This window comes from Venturia canescens, chromosome 1, assembly GCF_019457755.1.
Source record: "Venturia canescens isolate UGA chromosome 1, ASM1945775v1, whole genome shotgun sequence".
Classification (NCBI taxonomy): domain Eukaryota; kingdom Metazoa; phylum Arthropoda; class Insecta; order Hymenoptera; family Ichneumonidae; genus Venturia; species Venturia canescens.
The window spans coordinates 14,666,890-14,693,110 of NC_057421.1; the positions used below are offsets into that span (position 1 = coordinate 14,666,890).

A 26,221-nucleotide genomic window follows, 5' to 3' on the forward strand; every position below is an offset into this window, starting at 1 on the left:
AGGGTTGGCAGGATACGCCAACGTGTAGTTTACGACGGGTTAGACTAGCGCACAACTGCCCGACTGACCTCCACCAGACGCCGCCACTATTAGCTACCGTTGCTACGAGTAGCGTGGCCTAGGGCGTGTACAAACAGCGATATCGTCTTCCTAGCCCTACATCCTTTTCATTGCAACGGCCATTCTCGAGTTCCGTTGCCTCTGGCACGGTCTGACCATCGCTCGTCTTTTCTACTCGATTTGCATTGTTGACTCGGATACTCTTATCCTTGCCCATGCGAAATAGTCGCACAAATTTGGACTGGGCAATGAAATGAATGAACTTTGTGCTATCCGAATGCAAACGTACAACAAATTTTGCTTAATGACTGGAATTATTTTCTGCGACACACAAGGCAACGTTCGATTTATAAAAAAATAATCCTGTGACATTGCTCGTCCTGATATTCCGGCATAGAATTTCTTCCGAGTCTTTCATCTGAACGTATTTCTTTCCTTTAATTTTTTTTGTTCCGCAACCCGCGTTACTTTCGCGAAGTAAAGTCTCTATTCAAGTTTTTACGCTTGAGCAGAGTTTACTGTTTTGGAAATAATATTTATTTCACCGATATTAGTTATATTTCGGTAACAAAGTTTTATTGTAAATAACATAAATTATTGATACAAAATAGAAGTGTACTGAGACAAGAAAATCGTAGAAGTTTAGTTGACGGTTTTCAGTAGAAGACTGACTCTGACGATTCGCGACTCAAACTTTCTCCACGTCTCGAGAAACGCAATGCGTTTTTCAGTGAACGCTAATTGGTTCGTTTCATGAAAAGGGCTGCGTCAAAAAAGTTGCTTGCCACCAGTCGTCAGAGAATGAGAAGCCGGATTCAAAAAAACGCCGGACTACGTGTCCAGGTTAAAAGTAAATCCAAGGAAATACCCGTCCCGTAATAAAATTTGCCACGCAGCGGAGTTGAAAGTGAGAAAGAGTCGCTTGCCAAAAGGGCCAAGCGACGAACCTTTTCGTTTTATCCTCTTTTCGTGACTTTCCCAACGCCAATCGATGTACTCGTTAATAAAAAATTCTGGAGGGATTAAAAGAAACCCGGAATTCCGGTAAAAACTCGCGCTTAAACAAGTTTGGGGAAATTCACGAGAGTGTTATATTGCCATCTGGCCGCCAAACACTAGGCATTTCCCGTTCGAGCTAGTCCAGTATATAACCGTGTGTATTTTTCTTCATATTTAAACACGTTTATCTGAATAACTAGCAAGACAAACCCTTTGAAATTTGATATGCGTGTCAGTCGACTTCCCATTTAAACTCTTTGCAACTTTCAAGACTTTCTTAAGAAAATCGTTTCGTACCTTAATCCTTATCTATCAACTATTTTGCATTGTGAATAACTTCACAGCATCCCGTAAGTTTGATACCACTTTGTTGCAATCAATAAATATTTGGTGAAATAACAGCGAGTTCATAAAATCGTTCTCATGTCGACATTCTCTTTGACAAATTTTCTGACGTACGTCGAGAAAATCAGAACGTGACACGGACGTTTATTTCATATGGAAGATATTTTTCATTCCTCAATTACACGAACGATTATTCGACTCTACACGCTCTATTCAGCTCTCGTTTCCTTTCATGCCGAGCTTTTTCCGGTTCGTACAACCGGCTAGTGATTTTTTTTTTTTTTTTTTTTTTTTCATTTTTCATGTGACTACGACTATCATACGGTGAGGGGAAAGGCAGGAGATGGGATATAATTAACATTCGTTTTCAGCTCGGGGGAGCATTCTTTTCAGATACTCGCTACTCTTTACCAACTTCATTTTCCTCTTTAGAAACGATTCGTGACGCGAGGTCAAACTACGAGCGCGGGGTTGGCGAAATTTTCTCTTCATTCTTACCGGCGCATACATTAAGTGAGTTTTAATGTTTTCACTCCCTTTGTACGGGGGAACGACGTGGCGCGGGATCAAAATGCTTTTCGCAATTATACTCGATGATAATTAATGGAGAATCTCAGCTGATAAATGATGACAATTACCTCGTTCGTTAATAATAATTCTGGAATCTCAAATCGTGCCTAATGCCTTCAATTTCTTTAATATTTACGAATTCGAATCGTTACACTATAAAATTCATTCATTTCTCGCCAGTTAATTAATGATGCTGAAGATTGCAACGTTGGGGCCCAACGAAATTAAGGAAAATAACATTTGTAATTGACCAATTTTTTATCTTACGAATCATTATTGATACAGACTGAAAAACTACGAATTGCAAATTGGGCAGGTAACAGAATTTAAGAATTACTGGAATTGTTGGAGAGTTTTTACAGACCATTTCGTTGGACTCCAACGTTGGAAACTTCAGTGTCATGTTAATTATTATTGCCGGATACACGTTGGGAAACCTCTTCGAAGTATTCGTCTGCACATTCAAATGACTTCGAATGTCAAAAAGACTGTTGACTCCCCTTCAACGAATAACCGAGCCGGAAACACCGTTTTATAACCAGCAGAGTAATAGAAATCACTCAGGTAAAAATATCTCAAAATGTAAAAATGGTGGAACTGGGAAGAAAAATGGTGCGGCGGCTCGAAAAGAGCTATATACATGCATAGAATGAGGCTGAAGAAATGGAAAAAGAATAGACAGAGAACGTGCGAGTGGCGAAAAAAAACAGCATGTATCGTCTCCTTTTCTCAGGGGGGTTGCCGTTGGCTTTGCAGCGCGAGCCGCCGCTTCTGTATGCCATGTGGCTTGCCTCTGAAGTCTTTACTAAGCTTGAGTGCTCAATGGACGATTCACGACACGCGACGAAAAGGAAAGACGCAAACGAGAGCGGTACACGGGTGAAAAAAACGTCTAAAGGGAGTGAAAAAAACAAAGACAGAAAATAGAAAGTGGAGTTCAAGTGAGAATATCTTTGTACAAATAGCGACGAGTTCGCCGAAGCATTTCAAACGTTCTTCGATATCATGTGTGCAACAGAATTTCATCGAATTTTTTTCTTCCAGCATCTCTGACAGAATTTTCGTTCTTTTACGTTTAAATGGAAGGTGAATAAAAATAAAATTTGGTAAAAATGATGAAAGTGTTTTGCAATTGTAAAAGAAAAATTACTCGATACAAAGTACGGTTGACTTTCCCAACTTTTTTCATATTCCCTCTACAAATACTTAAGTGTGAAAGAGCTAATTAAAAAAAAAAAAAAAGAAAACATGAGACGAGAGAGGAAAAAGTGAGACAAGACCTCAAGGCCATCACGATTATTAAGCCCTGAAGGGTGCGCAGATATTCTCATCGCTTTACAGAAAAGCTCTTTATCCTACTGACCGTACTTCATGTCAGAGTGTTCTGAAAGTTTTACATTGCCTCAGGGAATTTTACACCATCGTTACTGCAAACAGCAAATCTCAAGCCTCCCTCGTTGACATTTTTTTCCGCTTGATCAAACGAAACAACCAAAATGCTTTCGGCTACTGACTTTCGAGCTGCATAAAGTATATTAGCTTCCTATTATAAGATGACGTCGACAAAAACATTGCTGCATCGATTTTCTCGTCTTTATATCGAGTATCAGAGGGTAATGGGAAGTGGGACAAAGTGAAACAGCCTCCGAAAAAGTGAACAATTTTTTCGAAAGATGGAAAGCAGAATTCGAAAGTGTCACTTGAAAACATTAAATTCTGCTTTTCATCTTTCCATCGAATGCACAAATTTCCACTGTGGGACGTGCAGCTTCGTCTCGCCCTTTCCTATGTTAATTTCGACAAAATTGAAATAATTTTTCAAAAATAATTTCACACTTTCATCCACGTCAGAAGGTGTTTCCGAAAAGTACACTCGCGTTCGCAGTTTCGTGAATTCTCGCTCCTCTCGCTTCTCCCTTCGTTCAACGTGATAGGCGAGCATCGATTGTGGGTAATTGTCGAACTCGTATAGGGGCTTCCCTCGATCGAACGAACAGACACTCAATGCCACCCTCGAGTGTATTCACATAGATATAAGCCCGGAAAAGTCGACCTGACTCAATGAACGCGATAATACGCGATCTCGTGTGTAACGAACTGTTGGGTGAACATGATCGGATAATTGAGTCGAGCTTGCAGTTTGTGTCATTAAATGACAGGTAAAATAGGTCTCGGATGGTTAGTGAAAAGCGCATTATTCGTGTTGTTTTGAGCTTTTTTATCTTCAACGTGTCGTCGCATTATTTCATCTTATTGAGCAATTTTCAAGGGATTCGTGTGCATTGCACTAGGTTGATCGAGTAAATTTGCACACGCAGAGCCGTTTACTCGACCGTCGTTATAAAAAGCTTTCAGTTCGAACGTTAAGTTTTGTTGCGCGTATACAAGATCAAGTTTTGAGATTTCGCATGTTTGTTGGATAAAAATGAAAAATAATGGGGATTTTTTTCCAGGCTTTTGTTCTGTTATCGTTCAACTCATCGTGCTAAATTCTAATTGGTTAATAAACTTATTTATTCGTTAAAAATTGGCATAAATTTTCTGGTATTTTCGCAATAGAGCCGGTAGATTTTTTCAGGAAGCGAGCGGGGAACTCGTGTATGCGCAACAAAACTTATTAACGTTCAGGGAAGTGAAAGCTTTTTATAACGATCGCGGGCGAGTAAACGGCTCTGCGTATGCAAATGGGTAGGTGTTGGCTACCTTCATCGTTGAGAGCTCTTTATCTTTCGGTTGTTTTTGTGTTTTAATCTTTCTTTTTATTCTTTCCCGTTTCTTCTTTTCTCCTCAGATTCTCTCTTTTTAGCTACTTTCTTGCGTCTTCTCTTTTTCTAACTCTTGTATGGGCGAGTATTACAATCTCGCTTGCTTAATCGAGCACGATCGTCGACTTTGAATTAGCATAGGATCGGAAAGCTCACGCTGTTTCACGACAGTACGCCCAGTTGGGCGAAAGTAACAAGCGCATTTGCGAGATAAAAAAGCATGAAATAAAGTGTGGGAGAAACAAAAGGGAAATCAGAATCACTGAATTAACGTTGGACAATGAAACCGGGCCGCATGATTCTTCATCTCTTCGCTTTATTCCCGTCGAGTTTCTCTCTCGCTCATTTTGTGAGCATGCGTCTGCCATTCCCGTCCGCCTTCGGCTGAGACCAATGCCAAACGAAATTACGTTAATCCGTTTCAAACGAATTAAGGCCGTACACATTTCTCTCATTTTCTGCGTCGCGTTGAGACGTGGAATGTTATGTAAACGGCGAGTAATGCAACGAGGAGAAAAATTCGCGCACCGATCGGCGGCTAGATTCCGATTTTCCCTTATTCTTCCGTGCTCGTTGGGAGCTGCGAGTCAATGGAAAAAATTAGGTTAAATACCGACCCTGTGAGCAGTTGCCGTTCATTTTTTTCGCCACCGTTGTCAAAACTTCATCTCTTATGTAAAATGAAAGCATGAATAAACTTAACGGTAAAATAAATTTAAGGTTAAATGCCGGGCGCTGGACCATGACGCAATTAGAGCTTTATTGTCGTAATCCACGTTGGCACTTGACTGCATTAAACCGCAAATTATTGCGGGATTTTAAACTGCCGAGATCACGGAGACTCGGTTAGTTTCGCGTTCTCTCGTTAATAGCAGCCGATTCGTGACATTGCCCCGAAAAAGTCTGTTGGCCCAAATCCCAATTTAAATCACGCAACTATTTTTTCGCTTGCAGAGAAAATTTCTATCGAATAATCGTGTTTTTTGCCTTATTTATATACAAACGTTTAGACGAATATAAAAATTCCTTCCATCGTATCCTATAGAGCATCGTTAATTCATAGACGCTCATTGGGCTCATCGAAACGTCCGTGGATTAGCTGAAAAATAATTCCACCTCGTGTGGGACCACAAAAAATTCATACAAAGATATTCAGCTGTCAAGTTCCCCTTTTTTCACATCATTTTTTAATTAGCCCCTCTCACGCTACCTTAATTTCATAAAAACTCGTGCAAATTTAATAAAAATATAAAATTTGCTTTGTTATGTTCCAGATGACATAGAATGGGTTGGGTGGCGCTAGGGCGGCGTGCGGGTGGTGGCGGACGCCTCCCACCTATCCTCTCGCTGTCTCTCGCCTCCCTTGCAAGTTCCCTCATCCTCACCACCCTTTGTGTCCTCACCCTCGCCCTCACTCTAGCAACTTTTGTTCGTGCTGACGACATGTACGTATGAATCAACGAGTTAACACAAACACTTTCGTATCCGACGAATATGATACACTTTTGCATACACCCACAGACACATACGAAAAAATACACGAATCTAATTATAGAAATAAGATTTTAAATAGGCAGATCTGACGTTTACATATAAACGTTTACATATAAACTCGTGATCGCAATCGAGGCTGAGAGAGTCCTTAATCGTGTGAAACGGAGTAATCGTTGTCGCTTCTAAAACTGAAACTTACGTTGAAAGAAAAAAATATCGAATAGTTTTCAGCCTCGATGCGATATTTTATCAACGTAGAATTTGCTCACGTTAAAGATTTAGTATTTTGATCTTATAAATTGAACATTCGTTCGTGAAAAAGGCTGAGAAGAAGATAAAATTTCATATAGTTACATGGAATATAGCAGCTGGAAGGGAAAGCAAGAGATTGTATCATATTTCCCATAGTGCTCGTAAGCATCGCAAATGCTTTTTTTTTGTATCTGAGCCCAGGTAGTAAAAAAATTGCTGCGTTTCGTTTAGAGGCCTCGTTGATAACTAGATTTAGAAACCGCGAGAAGTATCGATTTGCCAAAAAGAGGGTGGAATTCGAGAAATATCTTAACGTACTCGACACGATCTTCCGAGGAGCGTTGGGGAACGATTGTCCGCCATTTAAAATCCAAGAAACGAGGGAAAATATGGAATTTTTATAAATTGGAATAATGTCAAAGTCGCTTCGTTCCTGCGTCGTAAAGGACAAGCCCTGGGATTAAACAAACAATTGATTACAGCTTCGAGGAGGGAAAATCGGACAAGGAGATCCTGGACGAATTGCTGCTATCAACGCGGTACGACAAGCGGCTTCTGCCACCGGTCCAAGGTACACTGAGGCCCCCGCCCCATACTCGCCAAGATGACTACACCCCTGACCTCGAACCCAATGACCCCGATAAAACCGAGCACCTCAAACATCACCGGCACCATAATCATCACACCAAAGCACCACCGATACACAACCACAGTTCAATGCTCAATTCACGACGAAAGGGTACTTCATCAGCCAAGTGATACGACCAAATACGAGCGTAATGAAGCGTATGACAGAAAAAAAATGAGAAAATATCGAATATAGTAAATTCGCTCGACGTTAAGTATTGCATTTCAATTATAAATTTAATACGTGACGTTGAGTTTCTGTGCACAGTATACAAGAAAAAACTGGCCTGGTCCGACTTCACGCGACGTCAATTAAAACATTTCTAATTGTTTTTTCTTCAGCACAGTCAGTTGTGTGCTAAAAAATATGAGATTGTGGAAAGATTTTTTTTTTGTTGAGCACGAATACGTAAGATACTAGCTTGAGCTCGAAGAGCATTATGCCTTCGAGTGCTCAATCAATACGAAGTATAAAATTGCAATTCCAATGTTCAAAAAAAAAAAAATAAATGATAAATAAGCGGAAATAATCTATAAGAATGGAAGTTTCGATTCAACTTTTGAATCTTATCTCCGTGCTAAGATTTTCGATTACTTGAAAAATATTTTCTCACTTAAGGAATATTCGAGCATCAATTAAATTCGTACGAATCTCTTCAAGTCGTTAGCACGACCACGGCAATTTTTTCATGTGTATACCGTACATTTTACTTTATAAATGCAGCAGCTGAAAACGCTAAAGTATTTTAGTTGGTCGAGCCAGATGTTCGCGCAGCACCGCGAGGCACCAGAAAATTCCTGACGATCGGTTTTTTCTTTTTCCTTTTTTTTCCTCCGATTATATTTTTCTATTTTAAGTTTTTGCTCACGGTACAGAGAAAAATTCGCTACTTCCGGATATAAGTTTTTTTTCCACTCTTTGCTGGTTGAGATAAAAGAATCTATCATTTTCCATTTTCCTGAAACTTTTATTGCAAGAAATGCTATTGAATACAGGGCACTGTTTTATTTCGAGTTGGATCCAATTCGAAGGGCTTGAAAACGTGTTACGATCAAGATATAAAATGGAAAAAATTGATTTCTTTATGTTTCTCACGATTGAAACTGCTATTCATAAGGGAACACTCGCTTCGTGTTCTGTTATCGCTTGCACTTCGTCCGAATTGAACTACAATCACACGATTGTCAATTGTTTTTACCGAACAGGAGAAGCAAATTTGTCTCTACATGACGTAACGCGACTCATGAAAAAGAGGCAACGATAACTAGTTTAAAAAAAATTTTAAGGCACATCAATATTGACGTAATTAGGACGTGATTCCAATTGATAATCCTTACGTCACGGTTAGGCCTGTAATCAATTATTCACTTTCAATTTGTGTAATGAAATTATGTCATGTTACCCGGACGAACAAAAGCTCGTTCTTAGTTTTATCACATTCTCACTTCGTTCACTATACAAAAGCATTGGGAAAAAAGTTTTCTTTCCACTTTTAAATGAATGACGTTAATTCAATTCCGCGTACCTCAACTTTTAGCTTCCTCTAACAATGCAAGCCTTTGAACATACTTTTGAAGTTCTGGTAATCCTGTTGAGCGTTTTTCTTTCCTGGTAATGAATCAACGACTAAAAGTCGCGATAATCTTGTTGTCGGAGAAAAATATTTCAAGTTAATTATTTTTTCATAATCGATTCAAATTTTTTTTCTTAAATTTATTACAGTTCAGTAAAAATTTGTATTTGCAAAGACGCTCGTCGTACATTCACGATTATTAAGAAAAATAATCACAGTAAGATCGTCCGGAATTGTCTTGTTGGCGCATCACCACTTTGCACTTTGTTCAGGATATTCGAACCCTGATCCTCGCACTGTCGAGCTTGGCCTGGCTCTGCGAGGCTTGTTCCGAATATTTTTTTCTTTATTTTTCGCCGGATCGTGTCAGAGTCCGCGAGCACCGCAGTAAACTTGGAGATAAGACAAGGAAATCCGAAGCCTACTGCTAAATCAGCTGCTTGTAGATTGTGCGCGCATTTTGGCGTATGAATAAAATATTTTTCATCATAATACGACACAATTCAGATGACCAATCTTAATTTGGAAAATTTTTTTTTTAGATAAACAGCAAAAAACACGATTTCGTGGGCTGATTGAGAATTATACCGAGTGATTTTTGCACTCCTCGCTGTGGAACGCTCTTGCCGCAATCAAATAAAACAATCATTCAAAAGCAAACGTTGGCATCGTTCCTAATTGAAGATTTTCCCAAATTATTAATAAAACGTTCGAAAAATGTCGTACAATTTTCGATCTTACAACCACGGAATGACTTTTGTTCTCTCATCGCTTTTTCTGAAAGCTCAATCTCTTGTTTACTCGTTACAACATCGTCGATTTTGGTCAAAGACACGATTACATGGTTAAGTAACACTTTGTCACGGGTGTATCAACAGTTCCGCCGGTGGGTACTGAGTCGCGTGATTAAATCGTGTATCAAGTTATTCCAAGACACGAACCGGGCTCGTGCTTTCTTATTTAACCGATGTTATTAAAGGCGTATCATCCTCTGCGTTTCCATGGAACGGGAACGCGATTCCGTACAGTCAGATGATTCTGTGCTAGCAGCCCTAGATGCTTCTCTCATCTACATTAAAATCCAATTAGAGCCATGGCGATACCGTGAGCTTTGCAACGAGAGATAGGAAATGGAGATGAGAATAAAAGCATTCCGGTATAAGACTCGGATTACTCAATCTAATTGGTTTTTTTTCGCATTCCAAATTGTTCAAGAAATATAATCAATGGGCCAGTTGTTACCATTCGGCCATTGACATTCGTTGAGCCATTTATTCGAGAATTTATGCAACTGTTCACTTAGCCGATATCATTAAATTTAATCAATTTCGGAAACGTTCGTTCTGCATCGAAGTTAGAAAATTGAGTGCTGTCGAAAAATAAATTGGTACATTCGTAATTCAATTTTGTTCATGGCAAGAGTGTTCCATTATTATAAATCGAGAAGGGTTCAGAGCCAACAGGGAGACCGGTATGAGAGATTTTTCTCTTTTTTTTTCATCGTGTACGAAAAAGCGATGAGGGTGAGTTGAATCGGTCAGCATGACAATGTCACTAAAAATATGAACGATTAAACCTGTTCAATCGTTCTCTTCTTAAAGTGAAATTATTCTGTGCAACAGTCAAAGAACATCAGAATTTATTTGCTGAGCAATCGTCCACTCGCTCTGGATAAAATATTAGGAATTTTGGAGTAGTTGGCAAAGAAAAAAGGTTCCACGAGACAAGTACGAAGGTTGGCTAGTGTATTGGAAATAAAATGCTTCGATCGATCACAAATACCGTATGAAAGTGAAAGAAAAAACAAGGAAAATAGAGGCAAAGACGAGGAAGGGGAAAAATGATTAAAAAGCAAGAGAGAGCTCCTCCTACCGAGGCTGAAGGAAACTGCATAATTCAAAGTTCATTACCCAGAATGCTCGAGCCACGGACTCGTTGACGTGAACGGTTGAAAAAAGGGCGGGGGAGAGCTTTTAACATTCAAATAGTACACGTCGACGCTCTCGACCGTTCAGGGCGACCCAATTTTTTCCTTTTTCCGTAGCTTCAACTCCTTTACCGCTTCTTCGTCCTCATAATCTCGAAGAAAAGATAGAGAGTTCTGAAATACACTGTTCCAAAACTATATCTCTACTCGATTTTTTTCCGTTTCTTCCATATTATGAATTTATGGAAGGTGCCCGTTAGAGCCTTAGAGACTCGTATTGTCAGAGGGCCACTTTGATGCACGAACCAAGCACAAGAGAAAAAAAAGTTCAGAGCAGATCCCAACGCGTCTCGATTCTCTCATACTTTTTGAGGTCATCCGGTCTTATAGTCTTCCAACTTTTCGATAGAGTCACTGTCAAGAAAAATCTTCATCAATTTTTCAAAAATATGAAACTTTTCTCACGAATGAAACCGACTGGTAAGCCACTGTGCCATAAAATATAAGATGGTTATGGAAAATGATCATTTATGACAACGTGACGTGACCAACATTAAGGGATCTACCCTAATTAGACGGGCAAAATAGAGACTATTTTCACGAATTTTTTTCATCGTCATAAATTATAAATATGCATATTAAAAGTGTTGGGTCTCAAAAATGCACCCTTAAAATACACAAAAATTTTTTTTAATACAATTTTACTCGGTATTCGTACAGGAAAATGGGGGAGAAGACGGGTCCAAAAAAAAGATGGATGTGCACTGTTGATACAATCCTCTGGAACGGATGATTGGAGAAAAAAAGTGTTTTTAAATTCAATAGGTAAATGGCTATAGCGATATATATACGATTTTTTATTTCATTAAAAATGACAAAATGGCGGGCATTTTTCAAAAAACACAAACATGTGGTAAAATTTTGGTGAGGATCGGTTGGGTAGTTTCGGAGATTTCATCAACAAGCCGTCCAAAAACGTTATTTTAAAAAAAAACGCGTTTAAACAAAGGCAGGTTCGACAGTCAAATAAAAGTCGTTCAAAAGTACACTTGGACTGCTCAGATCTTTATAAAATTTTAGTATCATACTTTTAAATATGCATACTTTCGAAAAATGCAATTAAAAAGAAAATCGATTTTTTGAAAATTCTAATTAGGATAAACTTCGTAACAGAAATTTTGAACTTGAACAAGGAATTGACAGCGATTTTCAGTTCTGTTCTTATTCAAACCACAAATGAATATAACACGATTAAACTAGATTGTTGCGATCGATTCAACCACATGAAAGGAGGGGAGCTTGGAAAAAAATTTGAGAACTTATTGAAAGAAAATTCTACAATAGAGCACCTGTAATGTTGATATAAAAAATGCAATAAATTACCATTTATTGTTTTATTAAAAGCCCTGATCGTTGCATATCGATACATATGAAATGTCCCTGGATAACCTAGTGGAGCAGGTTACTCGCTTGACCTCGCTGACCATCGTCTCACCCTCTCGGTCGCTCTATAAATTATAAATAAATTCACCCTGGGGAGAAGAGAAAATAAAAATAAACGTAAGTGTCGATACAAACGCACATACACAGGAAAAATCTTTCTCCCTATTGGCCTCGTCAGCGAGAATCGATTTCTCGCATTTGCTCGCCTACACTTCCCCATGTGTTAAGGGCTTTCGTTATACGTCTATGTATATCAATCGCGAATGACAAGAGTAAAGTGATATAAAATATAGAGCGCAACTATTGTTGGAGAAACAAGATTAAGAGCTTTTTCAATCGTAGATTAATCGTAATCAAGATAATATTTGATTACATTTTTAGCTGGTACGTACGAACATTTGTGCTCGTAGGTTTTCGGTCTATCGCAAAAAAACCGATATGGCGATGTATGGGAAACGTACTTGTAATTTTATTACCGACAATAGACAGGAAACAAACACAAATATACACACGGACACACACACGTACTCTCTCTCTCACACACATTCCTGATTTTAACATCCATCCAATAGAATCGCTAACACACATAAACGCAACCTGCCACGCACCCTAATCTAATTCCACTCTTGTTAAAATTCAATGGCTTAAAAGTGGACAATGATTTCAGTGTGAACGAAATCACTGACAGATATCGGAGGAAATGAAATTCAATTATCCGTACAAACTATTTTGTATTAGTATCAGTTTTTGGATGTGGGCTTTGGGAGAAATTACCGAAACTTGACAAACTCTTTAAGCGAGTCTGAAAGTAGGGAAAAATGTGCCTGTCCGAGCATAAACTTAATCATTGGCAATGAAAACATCTGTTGCATTCTGTATTTGACTAAAGATCTGTTTATCAAGGCAGCAAACGATCAACGAAAGACTTCTGAAAAACTTATTTTGCCTCTTGGACAAAACAAAACGTAAAACATTCCACAACTGTTAGTGATTTCGTATGACGAAGCATTTGTTCTACTTTCTATGTTATCAAATTAAACAATATTCATTTATTGCCTTGACACTCGCTTCGTCAATCCTCGAAATCATTTAACATTCTGTTAAATTCACAGTCAGATTTAATTGATTTTCCTTTGTTTCTTTTTTTCATAATCAAATTTGCAGTTTTAACGAGTTGAAACACTGTACAAACTCCTTTAACCCTTTAGCTGAAGGTCTACTACTACCACCACCACTTATTTTTGAACGCTTGTTTCTCAGACTTGAATAATCGAATTAGTGTTGATACGAATGATTTGCCAAATCCAACATTCGTTGAAATTATCTTTCATTTTGAAAGAACGAACCTTACTCTGGGCTTCACGTAAAATCCTGGAAAATGCATAACAGTTGGAGTGGGTTTGCAGCTGAAGGGTTGAGTGCAGGTTGATTAAAAACTGGAATTATCGTTATTTGTTTCTAACTGTACCAGCAACTCACTACGTTTTTCTTTATGATCCTCACAACAATGCTGTTATATGTAAGACTCTACGAAACATCTCGCCGATACAACTGTTTTCTAACTGGAGCGTGTCTCCTATTTGTGTATACTCACATTATCTAAATTTTTTATTTCGACTCTGAAGGGTTTCAGCTCCGCTTCAAACGTTCAAGATAAAATTTAACGTCGGTATTTCTCTCCACGTTTCACGTGTTTAGTTGAGCTTCGACACATGACCCTCATATTTAAAAGGGACTCCTCGAAAAATGAAAGTACTGCTCTTTTTCACGTATGATAACAACAACAGTTTCAACTCTTCTCATTTTTTAATGTTTTTATCTTAAGCGGGAAGAAACGTTTTGTTTTGAATTTCTTTTCCTCAATCGATGCTTCAATTTTTTGTTCTACATAGTGCATCCAAAATTTATCGTGCGCGTGTTTCTTCTCTCTCTTTTTATCTTAACGTATATCGAAACCTTCAACCGTTTGGATCTCTCGGTAATAACGGACGAAGCACCGAAAAAGGCGAGTCTCTCTGCAATTAATTAGCTGATGGAACTCGTAACGTATACGCGTGTGTAAGGTTAGAGAAAGAAATGTTAGGGATTATGGACCGAGCTCGAACGCGCGGGATTCCACCCACCCGAGCGGAATATTCGCCTCCACTCGGAGTGTTTTTCTTATCGACTTAACCGACTTAACGGATTGAAAGAGAAAAAATCGGACAAGTTGTTCTAGTTCTTTCTTTCAAGTGCATGCCGAAAAAAACCAATCATTCCAGATGTTTTATGCGAATCCAGGAAAACTCGTTCCACAGGGAACCCGTTCTTGAGCTCAAACGGTTTATAATAGTCGTACCGAAACCTCCGAAACAAAGGAATCAGTTCAAAAATCGTTCTCTCATTCTCTTATCTTTTATTCGATTCCGATATTTTCGCCGATACTCGCGGAGGGCTTCGCTTTCCAATTACCGACACTTCGTAATTTCCGGGAACGAATTTTCCTGCTCACCCGTTAATGCCACGAATCTCTGGAACATCCGAAAAGTACGTGCACCCAAATTTATCAGAATTAAGCCTCGCCACTATTTGGAAACTGAAAAACCCTGAACTCCAATCGTTTTAAGACGAATGACCATAACGAATTGAAGTTTCGTAGAAATTGATGAAAATAATGGACATCGAGCTCCCCATAAAATATGTACGAAGCGAGTGACAAGGCAACAACCAGACCCAGAAAAAATGTGATGATTGAGCAAACAATGTAACACTGCTCCAAGACACAGCAAAGAGGGTGAAGGGCTAGAGGTCAAAATGTTTTTGTTTGTTAGTATGATACGTGCGGCAAGGGCTATTGGGTGTTACAGATGCGGATTTCTGCTGCGGATTGCGATGGCCTGGTGACACAGCCGGCCTGACTAACCGGTCGACGACCCCTAACGACCCCAACAACCAGAACAAGAACCAGAACAATAACCACTACACGCCGCACCAACACCTTCGCACTCACCTTCGCGGTCCGTCCCGATATTCAATTTTTTTCGTCGTATTGCAAAAAAAAACTATCCACGTAAAAGCGATAATGCAAAGAATGACATTTCTATAAACACTTATGTGTCGAGAGATGAGAACCTTGCTACTTGAACTCTCGCTAGCTTGATGCGAATGAACGTTACATTGAAAAATGATGAAAAAAATGGCGAAACATAAAATACACGTGAGAGACGCGCAGTTCGTTCGGACGCCAGGCTGTCTGACCTAAAATTACTCGCACTACTTGCGATTTTTATAACACGGTTACCTCGTCATACTCGTTTGTATGTTTTAATTTTTTTTCTTTATGTTCGCATGAATTCTTAGTAGCACACGCATCGTATAGTCACGACAACATATTGCTCCAGTTTTTTATTTTGTTTTATTTATTCACCTACCGTGATATCATTTCGAACTAATATTTCACAACTTTTGAAAGCGCAAAGTTTTCTGCGTCCCAACTAATGTTTTTTCAATATCACGTTTGCCTTTGCCCATTAATGTTTCATTTTTCTTCCACTTTCTGTTGGTTCAGTGATTTTTTTTTATATACGAATGTACGTAATTTTGAATTCGAATAATTTCGATGCACAACGTCGCAAATTTTTTCCTTCGTTTTGTTCTCCCGAATGGTGTATTTCCATCAGATATTTGTCGTTCAAAGTATTCCGGTAAGATTTTCCTCACAAGTTTCGATCACTGCAACCTCCGGAGGAGGACGAGCTCCGGGATTTGTATTCGAAGACTCGAGTTTTATGATCTCCGACCGACAGTCGAACGATGTTCGAAATCATTATTTTTGTAACTGTCACGCAAAGCTACGTTTCGTACGTGAAGAAATAACGAGCGGTATTCGAACGATGAGTTTTTTCTCAATATTTATTTGTTCACGTTTCATCACATAAAAGATCGGAAATTTGATGAATTTTTCTACTGAATCCCCAGTACGACAACATTTTCATGGAAATAATTCAACGTAATTACGTTTGACAAAGTAGAGACGTTACAACAAAAGTTTCAGCGCTCCGAACCTACTGCGTGTGTTATCGATCTGAAAGGTCGTGAGGTTAAGAGGTCGATCGATGGGCACAAAAACATGTGTGCTGTGACAATATCACTGTATCCAAATTTCATTGCGTTATAACGTGCATCACATATTTGCTGTGAAAAAAATGGTTTGTACGTCAATGTATCAGAATCGATTTGAGTCCCGATCGCAATAATCAACGTCGTAAGTATTGAACATTTTGAACAAATTCCAATCGATATCTTTCGGCCTCTTGTTATCTCATAGCTCATATTTATATAAATCATTTTTTATATTTTGCCATTCACCGATACAACAATTATTTCCAATACTTACTGAACTTGCTCACCACTTACACTCTTACAACGAAGAAAATATGCCACATACAGTAGAATCTTTCCTGAGTTTATCAGTCCTGTAATTCGACTATGTTACTTTTAACTATTCTCATGGAAAAGTATGCAACAACTGTCAGTATCCGGAAAGATTAACACGAAAAATGTCTACCTTCTATTGCGGTGTGATTCGTCGAGCATGTTGAGAAAAATTTCGTGTTTTTCTGTTAAAAACGTATGAAATTTTGCTGAAAAATTACGACGTGCTTCCACACCGTAATGCGAATGTGAACATCTTTCGTGAGAATTTCTCTCCATGTACATCTTTCATATTCACGAGATTCTGCACAAAAAATAATGTTTCGTTGATCATAATAGTCGAAATGGTTGCAAAATAAAAAATCGTGATTTTTTGCTCAAATGGTCGAGTGCTCCTTGTGGAGCTTCTATTAGAATTCCCAGCCACATATTTTTGATAGTACCTCGTCGATATTATTCCAAAAAAGATATTCAATCGATCCTTTAATGGGAGATCTACTGTTCCGAAAAAACTTCCCTTTAGAAGCGTGTCTCTCATTAATTTTTCGAGGCAAAAACCATCGACAATAGTTTCATAATTAAAGTATGGATTGCGGTGATTAAAGTGAGCATATTTTTCGTGCAGTGTACAGAAAAAAAGGACATTAAATTTGGAAAACAAAAACGCATAACAACACGACAACAATTGGATGTTAACAATGTGCAAATTGATGTGATTCGTTTTTTTTTTCAATTTAATCACGTGTGCAACTTTTGTTAGCACGAAAATTGTGAAAAAAGTGTTTAAAAATGTCTTTACTGTTACGTTGAAGTTATTCGTATGCTGTATGTGGCTGGCCTGCGGAAATGATCTTGATTTTCAACATACACTCCAACTATTTTATCGATTTCTCGAGACTTTAATCTTTTACACCTCGCAAATTCAAAACTCACACAGAATACATTTTTCTTGAGCGCAGTCCTCGCATTTTACGACCGAAATATTCAGAATTTGAAACTTTTTAAATTTTTCAATGACTTTGCAACGGAGATTAACTTTTTGTTCTAAATGACAAAACGAAGATTCGTCTGCTCCCCAATTCGAAATTTATCAAAGCCTAATAAAAAAAAAAAAAAAACTGGAAATGAAAGTAAAAATCAAATCCGAGTTGGGCAGTTGACGCGTTGAATTATAAATTTGATTTGGCAAAAGAACAAAAATTTTCTTCAATCCTCCTCCACATATGAAATCCGTAATCGCTGTATCGTTTGTTTTGCGTGTCACGGCACTGGCGATCAAACTTCAACGAGCGATCGAATTTGCACCCCGGAGTAAACCTTCTTTCTGCTGAACCTTTTTTTTCACTACCAATCGTCACGCGCGCGCCCTTCTATCGCCTATTTTTTACAAATACAAAGTATTATTGTTGATTCGAGTTTCAAACTGCATCACACGAGAAGCACAAGCATTCTTTTCCCCTATGATCCGAGTGAAAATGACGTGCTAAAGCGCAATAGAACGTTCGGAGTTTCCGTCTTATCGTACAAAGTTTGAGCCTTCGTGTTTCATACGCCGAGGGAGAAATTTTTTTTTCTAGTCCTTCCCTTCCTACGCGATATCGCATATCACTATTTTCCTATCGTGTTACTTTACGGAATTTCTAGACGATATCAATATCATTTTTCTCGTCATTCTCGCTCTGTTTCCACGTTTTTTAATCCGCCCGTTTGTTCGTATCCCAGCCTCGTTGTACTGAAAAAACGAAGTTACACAGAAACGCAGAAAGTAAACCGCGAAGAAGTATCGATTGCGAGGGAGCAAGATCGTATTGAAAAGTGAAAAGAGCGGAAACTTTTTTACCTTTATGGTTGCGCGCGTTCGCGTTTTTGTTCCGGGTCCTTAATTGTATAGTTCGGCTCGCCTAACAATCGAGCACTCGACTCCAAACGTAAGAATAAACAACGTTACCACAGTTTATTTCCAACCATAACAGTCAACCAATGAGACTTGGATATTCGCTTGAATATTTCGTCAAATGTTCTTGTGCGACACACCAATTGACGCCTACGAACGAATAGAAGAAGAAGAGAAACTCCGAGTTGAGACTCGTCGAGATTTTCTGACGAGCTAATGATCTTAGAGGCGCTTCTCGTTTTGCGGATCTGTGAAAACTCGTGCCTGCAATACTATTAACACATACAGAAACGTATATGAATATAATATGCTTATGTATACGAGTTCTATGTCGCTAAAAGCTGCAGCATGTGCACAGCATGGCCTTGAGTGATTCAGCGGATTTAGTAATTAGCTTAGAAGCAAAGCGAGAAAAGAACGGAGAACGGAATAAAGCATAAGGAAATGAATCAACTCAAGGCGTTCGATGTTCGGTTGGGAAGTGCACGAGCGAGAAGTACAACATTCTCGAGTGAAACCTTAGTAACGAAATTTTTCTAAATGTTTCTTAAGGATGATCGATCATGACTTCGGAGTCGAAAAAGAGCTCAAAATTATTTTGCTCGTGGCTGTTCTGATTTACGTTTTCCGGTGTTGAATATTCGTGCGTTATCGATTTTAAGAAGCATCGTTACCTGCACGTAAGTTCATTTCATAGCACAGTAATTCGTGAAAACTGAAAAAATTCTATCGTCAACGACTCTACAGTTTTCTCCATGTAAGAATTGTAAACAAAACACACTTGGCAACGTTGCGATTGTAATATCCTGTATTGGTGTTCGAAGTAAAGCTAGGTTATTACCGCCCGCGGCATCATCTGTCAGTCGTGACGTTGCCACATTTTTTAATACTACCTGCTCGTTTTCACAATTTTCAACCGGAAATCAAAACTTTTTTGTAAGATTGTTTCGTTAAAAACCTGGTGAGGTACAATTTTGCTGTTGTTTACCAAATTCTTAATGACCCATTTGTCCTGAAATAGATTTTTTAATGGATAATCATGGATTTTGGGCGGAAAAAACCGTGTTCATGGCACTTCCGGTCAATCTTTTCCTTAATTACAAAATAACTATCTATACCTTATAAAAATTTCAGGTCAGAATCTTGGATTCTACCTGGTGATCGGTCATCCTTAAACCGTTATTTTCCATACTTTGTTGTTTCTCGTACATGTCTACATTTCATTCTTGACACTCGCATATTTCGATAGCTAAGAATCAATAGGCCATCAACAGCCAGCCCCGAACACGTTGGTTAACGAAGGGAGTCCAGCTGTTCTCGTATGACACATAATTATCGGATTTAAGCGTTACAAAAACACCAACATTTTCTCTTTTCCAAGCCTCACTTATTTCCACTAATGCGAATAATAACTCGCTCGTGTCACGATTGCATACGAAAGGAGAAGAAAAAAAACGATATTGTTATAGGCGTAGGGGAAATTTGAAATCGCAGCACGCTCGCACGGAAAGGTTGGCCCGCACTCTCGCTACATATACACGTATATAAGTAGTATACAATTAATGATATCACATTATAAAAGCGTTTGGAACAACACAGCAGCGCGCCTATTGCACGTTACATTTAATTGTATGCATACAAAGGTTACGTGGGCGTTTCGTGTGTAACGAGTAATATTACATTTCATAGACTTTTTTTTTTAAAAAAAAAGCCTTCACCGATGACGATACGTTCTCGGATTTATTTCAGTTTCTCATGTTCCTTCAATTTAGCGATACCGTCCAGTTTGATTTTTCGTCATACTTACGATACGATTGACACTGATATGGATCATTCTTATATTCATGCGAATGCCAATCGTTCCCATGCTTCGATGTAACAGTGCAATTTGACATTGGTTCAGTTATTATTATTATTTATTTTCATTAATTTTTTGACCAATTGTTCAAAGGCCCTTCGATCCTGTAACATTTGCAAACGTAACCAATGTGCAAAGGTCACTTCGATAATTGTCTCAATAAACGTCGATAATCTCGCAGGCGTACGTGGAAAGACCATTAAAAATCGAGGGAAGCAAATAACGTACAAGTTCGAAGTGCCCTTTGGAACTCGCTTAGCTGAAAGTAAAATAACTGTTGTCGTGTCGATAGAGTACGAAAAAAATTGGAGTCTTTAAATACGTGTGTGTATGCGTATATACAGCGATACATAAACGCACACAGGTTATGTGTAAATGTACGCTCGTTTATCGTGCAACCTCACTTGAGTACAAGACAGTCGTATACTAATGGACTTTATCATTGCCGTGTTTCAGGAACCTTGACCGTCAACGTGAGCGTGTTGCTGTTAAGTCTGGCTTCACCGGACGAGTCCAGTCTGGTAATTTGGCGTGAAAACGAATCGAAAAAAAATATTTTTTCAACAATTTGGTCTCCCGAAGCAAAATGTAGTTTAACTCGATTCCGTAAAAACCTGAAACTTGCAAGAATTCCGATATTTTTTATTTAAAAAACGAATTTATTTAAACGAATCTTAACGAATGACGACAATAACATCGAATATCGAGATATTTGAATAGAAAAAAAATGAAAGATGAAAAGGGAGATCCAAAAACACACAAAAGATACGCTTTTCATTTACTTTTACTTTTAATTTTCAATTTAAACTCTGATTTATTCTGGATTCTTTCTTCCTCTTTTTTTTCAACTTTTACAGAAATACGAGGTCGAATTCCTACTCCAGCAACAGTGGTATGATCCCCGTTTGCGCTACAGTAATCGATCACGATACGAATTTCTCAACGCGATCCACCATCACAATGACATCTGGCTACCGGACACATACTTCATCATGCACGGTGACTTCAAGGATCCTCTCATACCGGTCCACTTTGCGTTGCGGATATATCGCAACGGCACCGTCAACTACCTTATGCGGTATTTCTAACCCTCTCTCTCTCTCTCTCTCTCTGCCGTGTTCTTGCTCTCGTTCCCACAACCTTAATTACACGAAGACAGATGTTTTATGTCAATTAATCACGTGAAAAAACTGCTACAGACAAGAAAAATTACAAGCAAACTAATGAAAGCCACTGAATGATTTTGATTGAACCTTGAGACGACGAATGAAAGCGTTCGTGAATCAATCAAACGTAGTACTAAAACGATGTTGAATCATTCAATTGCTGAATATGTAACAATTCTGTTTTTGACTATGCGATAAAAATCTTGTTCTATAGTAAAAAGTATGAAACGTACAATTTTGAAAACAGTGCGAAACATTTTATGATAAAAGTAACGAGTTGATTTGGGGCGAAGATTATAATGACGTCTGGTGGGAATGGTCGAAGATTGAGGGTACTCGACTGACGTCTTTGGACAGGTTTCACCAGAAGTCTTAAGGTATTGGAAGAGATCGGCATAACGTTTTCCAGGCTGAATTTAGTAGTGCAACATATTCCTGTCAGTTATTTTATTCTAGACGCGAAGGCTCCACAAACTCAACGAATCGAATGAAAACGGGCGATCGAGAAATTGTGTTAGAGACGTTGAAAACTGTCATGAAAGTTGACGGAAAAAATGAAACTGAGAACGACCTGCCGTCGGAAAGAAATCATCTTCCTGGCTGCTTTTCACTTCCGTTTCCCATTCCACATCCGAATAGAAAAATCTTTTCGACGCATTCATTGATAACTCAATTCACGCTCTATTGTTACGCTTCTTTCCTCTCTTTCTTATTTTTTAATATTTTCTTTCTTCGTTGCAGACGTCACCTCATCCTTTCGTGCCAGGGTAGACTTAATATATTCCCCTTCGACGACCCGCAGTGTTCATTCGCCATTGAGAGCAGTAAGTACATCAAAAATGTTTCACTCTTTTTGTCTCTTTACAATAAAACAACCATGGAAGCTTGTCGACTGCAGCAATCTTTTCTTGCGAAAATGCTGCTCCAAAAAAATCAATATTCCAACCAATTCTATTCCCGCAACATAGCCCGCATTCATGTTCCAATATCTTCCCAATTTTTGTTTCGTTCAAACGAAAAATAAATCCGTTTCATTTTATTGCCGAAATAATAAAGTCACGCCGGTCCCAGCTAATTTCGCCCATCTGGCTCCAAATTATTTCTCGATTCTCGCTTACATCTTCCACTTATAATGTGTGGAACCGTCGAACCTTCGAGCAGTCGAGTACACGCGAATATAACCGAGCCTCGAGACTCTTCCGATTTGATCCCCGTGGAACTCGAGGCGTGTGTACAGCATCGAAAATGAATTAACTTGCTCTCGACAGTGGATAAGCTCGTGTCGCAAATATCCATACGTGCTATTCGATGCATGAGGATCGACTCACACTTTCTGAAACGCGTCGTGACCTGGAAAGATACGAATTCTGTGGTTTTCACCCTTTCTATCGCGTTAGTCCACATTCTAAGTACGTACACAACATTGTATATTATGGATTATGCAATGTAGTGCTGGCCAACTATATAGCTTCGCACGTACCAAAGATACGGTAGAATGTTTTAATGCTTCGGTAAATATCGGCGTGTTGAATCAGGTGTATATACGTATATATCGAAAATTCATGTCCCATCTGAGCTCTTATCTCCAAAACTAAAATAACGTCGTTAACACGTGAACTTATATCCGAAGATCCATAAAGTGGACAGTATTTTGGCATCATGTGGATTCCATGAGTGTGCATAAATTGTTCAAAGTTCCAGTTGTGTTAAAGATCCTATTCGAAGCAAAAAATGACTCTGAAAAGCGGACGAAGCTGTTCAACAATTTAACCCTGATACGAATATCGTTGAAAGTGAATTTTCGGAGATACGGATAAATTTTTTGCTTCCGAAGTCTCGGGATTTTGATTAGTGAAGCAGAAATGTGTTCTCGACTCATAATTGTCAGTGGAACGTTTCGAGTTGAGTTCTAAACCGATTTTTTGCAGCTCAATCTTCATAATTTTTTAGTGTCAATAACTCATTTGATCTGAAATATTTTTAGGAAGAAAATTTGCAAGGAATTTTGATCGATTGTCTAATGATCCATCAACTTTAATATTTGTCTTGCAGTATCGTACGAGCAGACGGCGATTACATACGTTTGGAAGAACGACGAGGCAACGTTGCGCAAGAGTCCGAGTCTAACGACCTTAAATGCATACCTCATTCGAAACCAGACACTTACGTGTCCGATAAAAGCCAGCTGGCGAGGTGAGTTCGTTAGCACTAAAAAAAAAACAAGTTTTATAAATTATTGGGGACACTCTCAATTATTCGACCTCAAAGCCGAAAGCACCCCTTTGCTATCCTCCGATAATGATAATAATTTCGTTATGTACAAATATACATATATTTTTCTATAAACCCTTTCATAATCTCGGAAATTGTATTATAAATTCTCTTTCCTCGTTGATCACCTTTGCGTTGAATATTTTCGTTAAGCGAATATCGATAATATGATATTACTTATATCCATTTACTTAACGCTATTATCACAATTTAATAATTCCTCGATTTTTCTAAAGCACTCGGGCGTTTTCTCATTCATAAATTTCTAGTGATTATGTTTTTAAACACCTTACCGAGATGCGCCCGGCTTTTTATTGCACTTTGATGATTATTCGGTTATTTTTCTTAAAACTCGACACCTATTATTAGGCAAAGGCTTTATTTTAATCATTTACTTTAACACGCAGATCGTTCGAGATCAATATGACAATTATGAAACAATTGGTGGGAGAAAAAGTTGCTTCTATATTGTTCGAAAATCATCTCGTCGTTGTATTATCAGGGTTGAAGCAATTCGCATCAGCAAATTCAACTACAATTTTTTTCGCTAACATTTAAAGCTTTTTCCTTTTTTAAAAAATTCGTAGACATGAATTTCCTGTTTGTCTTCGACTGCTTACAAATGACACTGTCAATTTTCTAATGCGAATTGATGACTAATCTGGAGAACGCGCAATCAACAAAGGCTGATAAATTGTTTTTTCATCTCATACCATAAAATTTTTCGACTACGATGAATTGTTTCTTCGAAATGATGTTCGATTCATCGTCAATTCACGATGCACCGGGTCATCATTTTTGCATACGTTGAAAAACAATAGCAAGCTTCGCTGAATTGTGCTCTGTAACGTTGAAATTCTTGCGAAAATCACTCGCGTTAAAACCGAGATACGAATTTTGGGGACTGCTATTGAACAGAAAATTTTCATCGAAACTCAATCGCAATCCTAACGAGGAATGAATTAACCTACTAAAATTTTTCTACTCGTTGAAAAATTCAAAAACTATTAACTTCAACAAACATTTGATACATAAATTGCATCAAATGAGTGCGATCAAACTTGTTATACTGAAATTGTTATGAAATTACAGGACTTGTAATGATTACAAGTAGAAACATTCATGGTTCTGATACAGGCTCAATTAAAAAAAAAAAAAAAAAAAAAACGACGAATTAAAACGATATTACCGTGCTACGAATAACAATTATAAATGCATCGAGGAGAAAAATAAAAATTTGTTACCATCCTGACCCTGATAGAGAATTGATAATGAACGTTTTAGTCAGCGGAAAATAAAATTGCAAATTTTTTGTTCAACATTGCAAAGTATGTTTTAATGACTGTGAATTTCATACTCGTATTATCATTTGACAATACAAAATATCGAAAAAATCCGGTTCGAAATTCGGTCGGTGTGCTGAACGATAGATAACAACAAAAGCTCTAAATCATAATCATCAGTTCGAGAACACTAGCTCTACAAAGAGCCAGTAAGATGTACTAAAAATTTGAGAACACGAAAAAAACGACTGGAATAGAAAGAATGTCGTTGAATGGCAATACAGTAATTCTGAATTTCTCGTTCAACCGTCAATGCATCCACGCAAGGGTGAAACCGTCGAGAGTTATTTATTTTCGAATGGGAAAACGCACGGGCGGTGGATGGTAATAAAACAAACACGGTAGTGCGGTGACGCTGTTTCGATTTTGCGTACAACAACTGAATAATCCATTTTTGCGCTTCATGATGCTTTTCCACGACCGGAAATATTTTTCTTCTATCTTTCTCTCTCTCTCTCTCTCTCTCTCCCCCTCTCATATATTCACTGACACACGACCACGAATCAATACAGGCAGATACGAAAAGTTTGCCCAATTTGAATCCGCAACGGCACACATGCTCTCTCGGAGGTTGAGCCAGTTTGATCGTAGAGCAAGAGCCGAGAGCGTTAACGCGGAAGAGCGGAACGATGGAAAAGGGAAAAGAGGAGGATTGCAAGAGTAGAATATATGCGTCTCATACGTTTCTCCATTTTCATCCATGGAAGCAGCCTTTTTTTATCTTTACGTTTCCATTTTTATTATATTCGTACTAAAATTTTTTTTACAAAAGCTCGCAACTATCATTGCACATGCAGCTTCGGTCGTGCAACGATCCAATTTTCATTCGCGAAGCTGTTGCGGAAATGAACGTTTATTGCGAAAAGACTTTATTCGGAGCTCTCGAAATTCCCACACAACTCAATCACTGTTTTTCACTCGCAACATTCCAATTAGTTCTCTCCTCTTTCAATAAGACATCTTTTTGTGCTTTTTTTTTTGAAGGGGGGGAAAAAACAGCGATAATGATTCCCGATGCGAATACTGAATGTTTTGAGCATTTCTATCTTAACCAATTATAATTGAGTCGGCAATGTTATGAAATAACACGAGAAATTCATCTAACTACAGTACAATAATTTGAAATCAATATTTGAATGTAACTAGAAATCTATCCAGAAATGATGCATACTTTTTTGAGGATTACCATGTCAAAGTTCATTTTATCAGATTTTCCAAAG

At 38.3% G+C, this 26,221-nt stretch overlaps 1 protein-coding gene and 1 long non-coding RNA gene across 34 annotated transcripts in view; one reads left to right on the plus strand and one right to left on the minus strand.

Annotated features, from left to right (window-relative positions):
* The window catches only part of pHCl-1 (pH-sensitive chloride channel 1), a 116,088-nt gene that overhangs the window by 66,844 nt on the left and 23,023 nt on the right, over window positions 1–26,221 (plus strand). For 24 of the 33 annotated variants that reach the window (XM_043429163.1, XM_043429144.1, XM_043429136.1 and 21 more), the window contains 7 exons: window positions 6,014–6,184; window positions 6,968–7,056; window positions 14,903–15,052; window positions 20,678–20,742; window positions 21,079–21,299; window positions 22,129–22,211; window positions 23,440–23,580. In XM_043429163.1, coding sequence (XP_043285098.1) covers window positions 6,024–6,184; window positions 6,968–7,056; window positions 14,903–15,052; window positions 20,678–20,742; window positions 21,079–21,299; window positions 22,129–22,211; window positions 23,440–23,580 — 910 coding nt within the window. In that variant the 5' untranslated portion in view covers window positions 6,014–6,023. Of the gene's footprint in view, window positions 1–6,013; window positions 6,185–6,967; window positions 7,225–14,902; window positions 15,053–20,677; window positions 20,743–21,078; window positions 21,300–22,128; window positions 22,212–23,439; window positions 23,581–26,221 lie in introns of all 33 variants that reach the window. The other 9 variants (XM_043429261.1, XM_043429304.1, XM_043429312.1 and 6 more) reach the window with 2 other exon arrangements.
* Window positions 16,349–18,540, minus strand: LOC122416453 (uncharacterized). The gene is made up of 2 exons (XR_006262113.1): window positions 18,310–18,540; window positions 16,349–18,201 (listed from the first exon to the last, which is right to left on the minus strand). It is a non-coding gene; the product is annotated as an uncharacterized lncRNA (long non-coding RNA).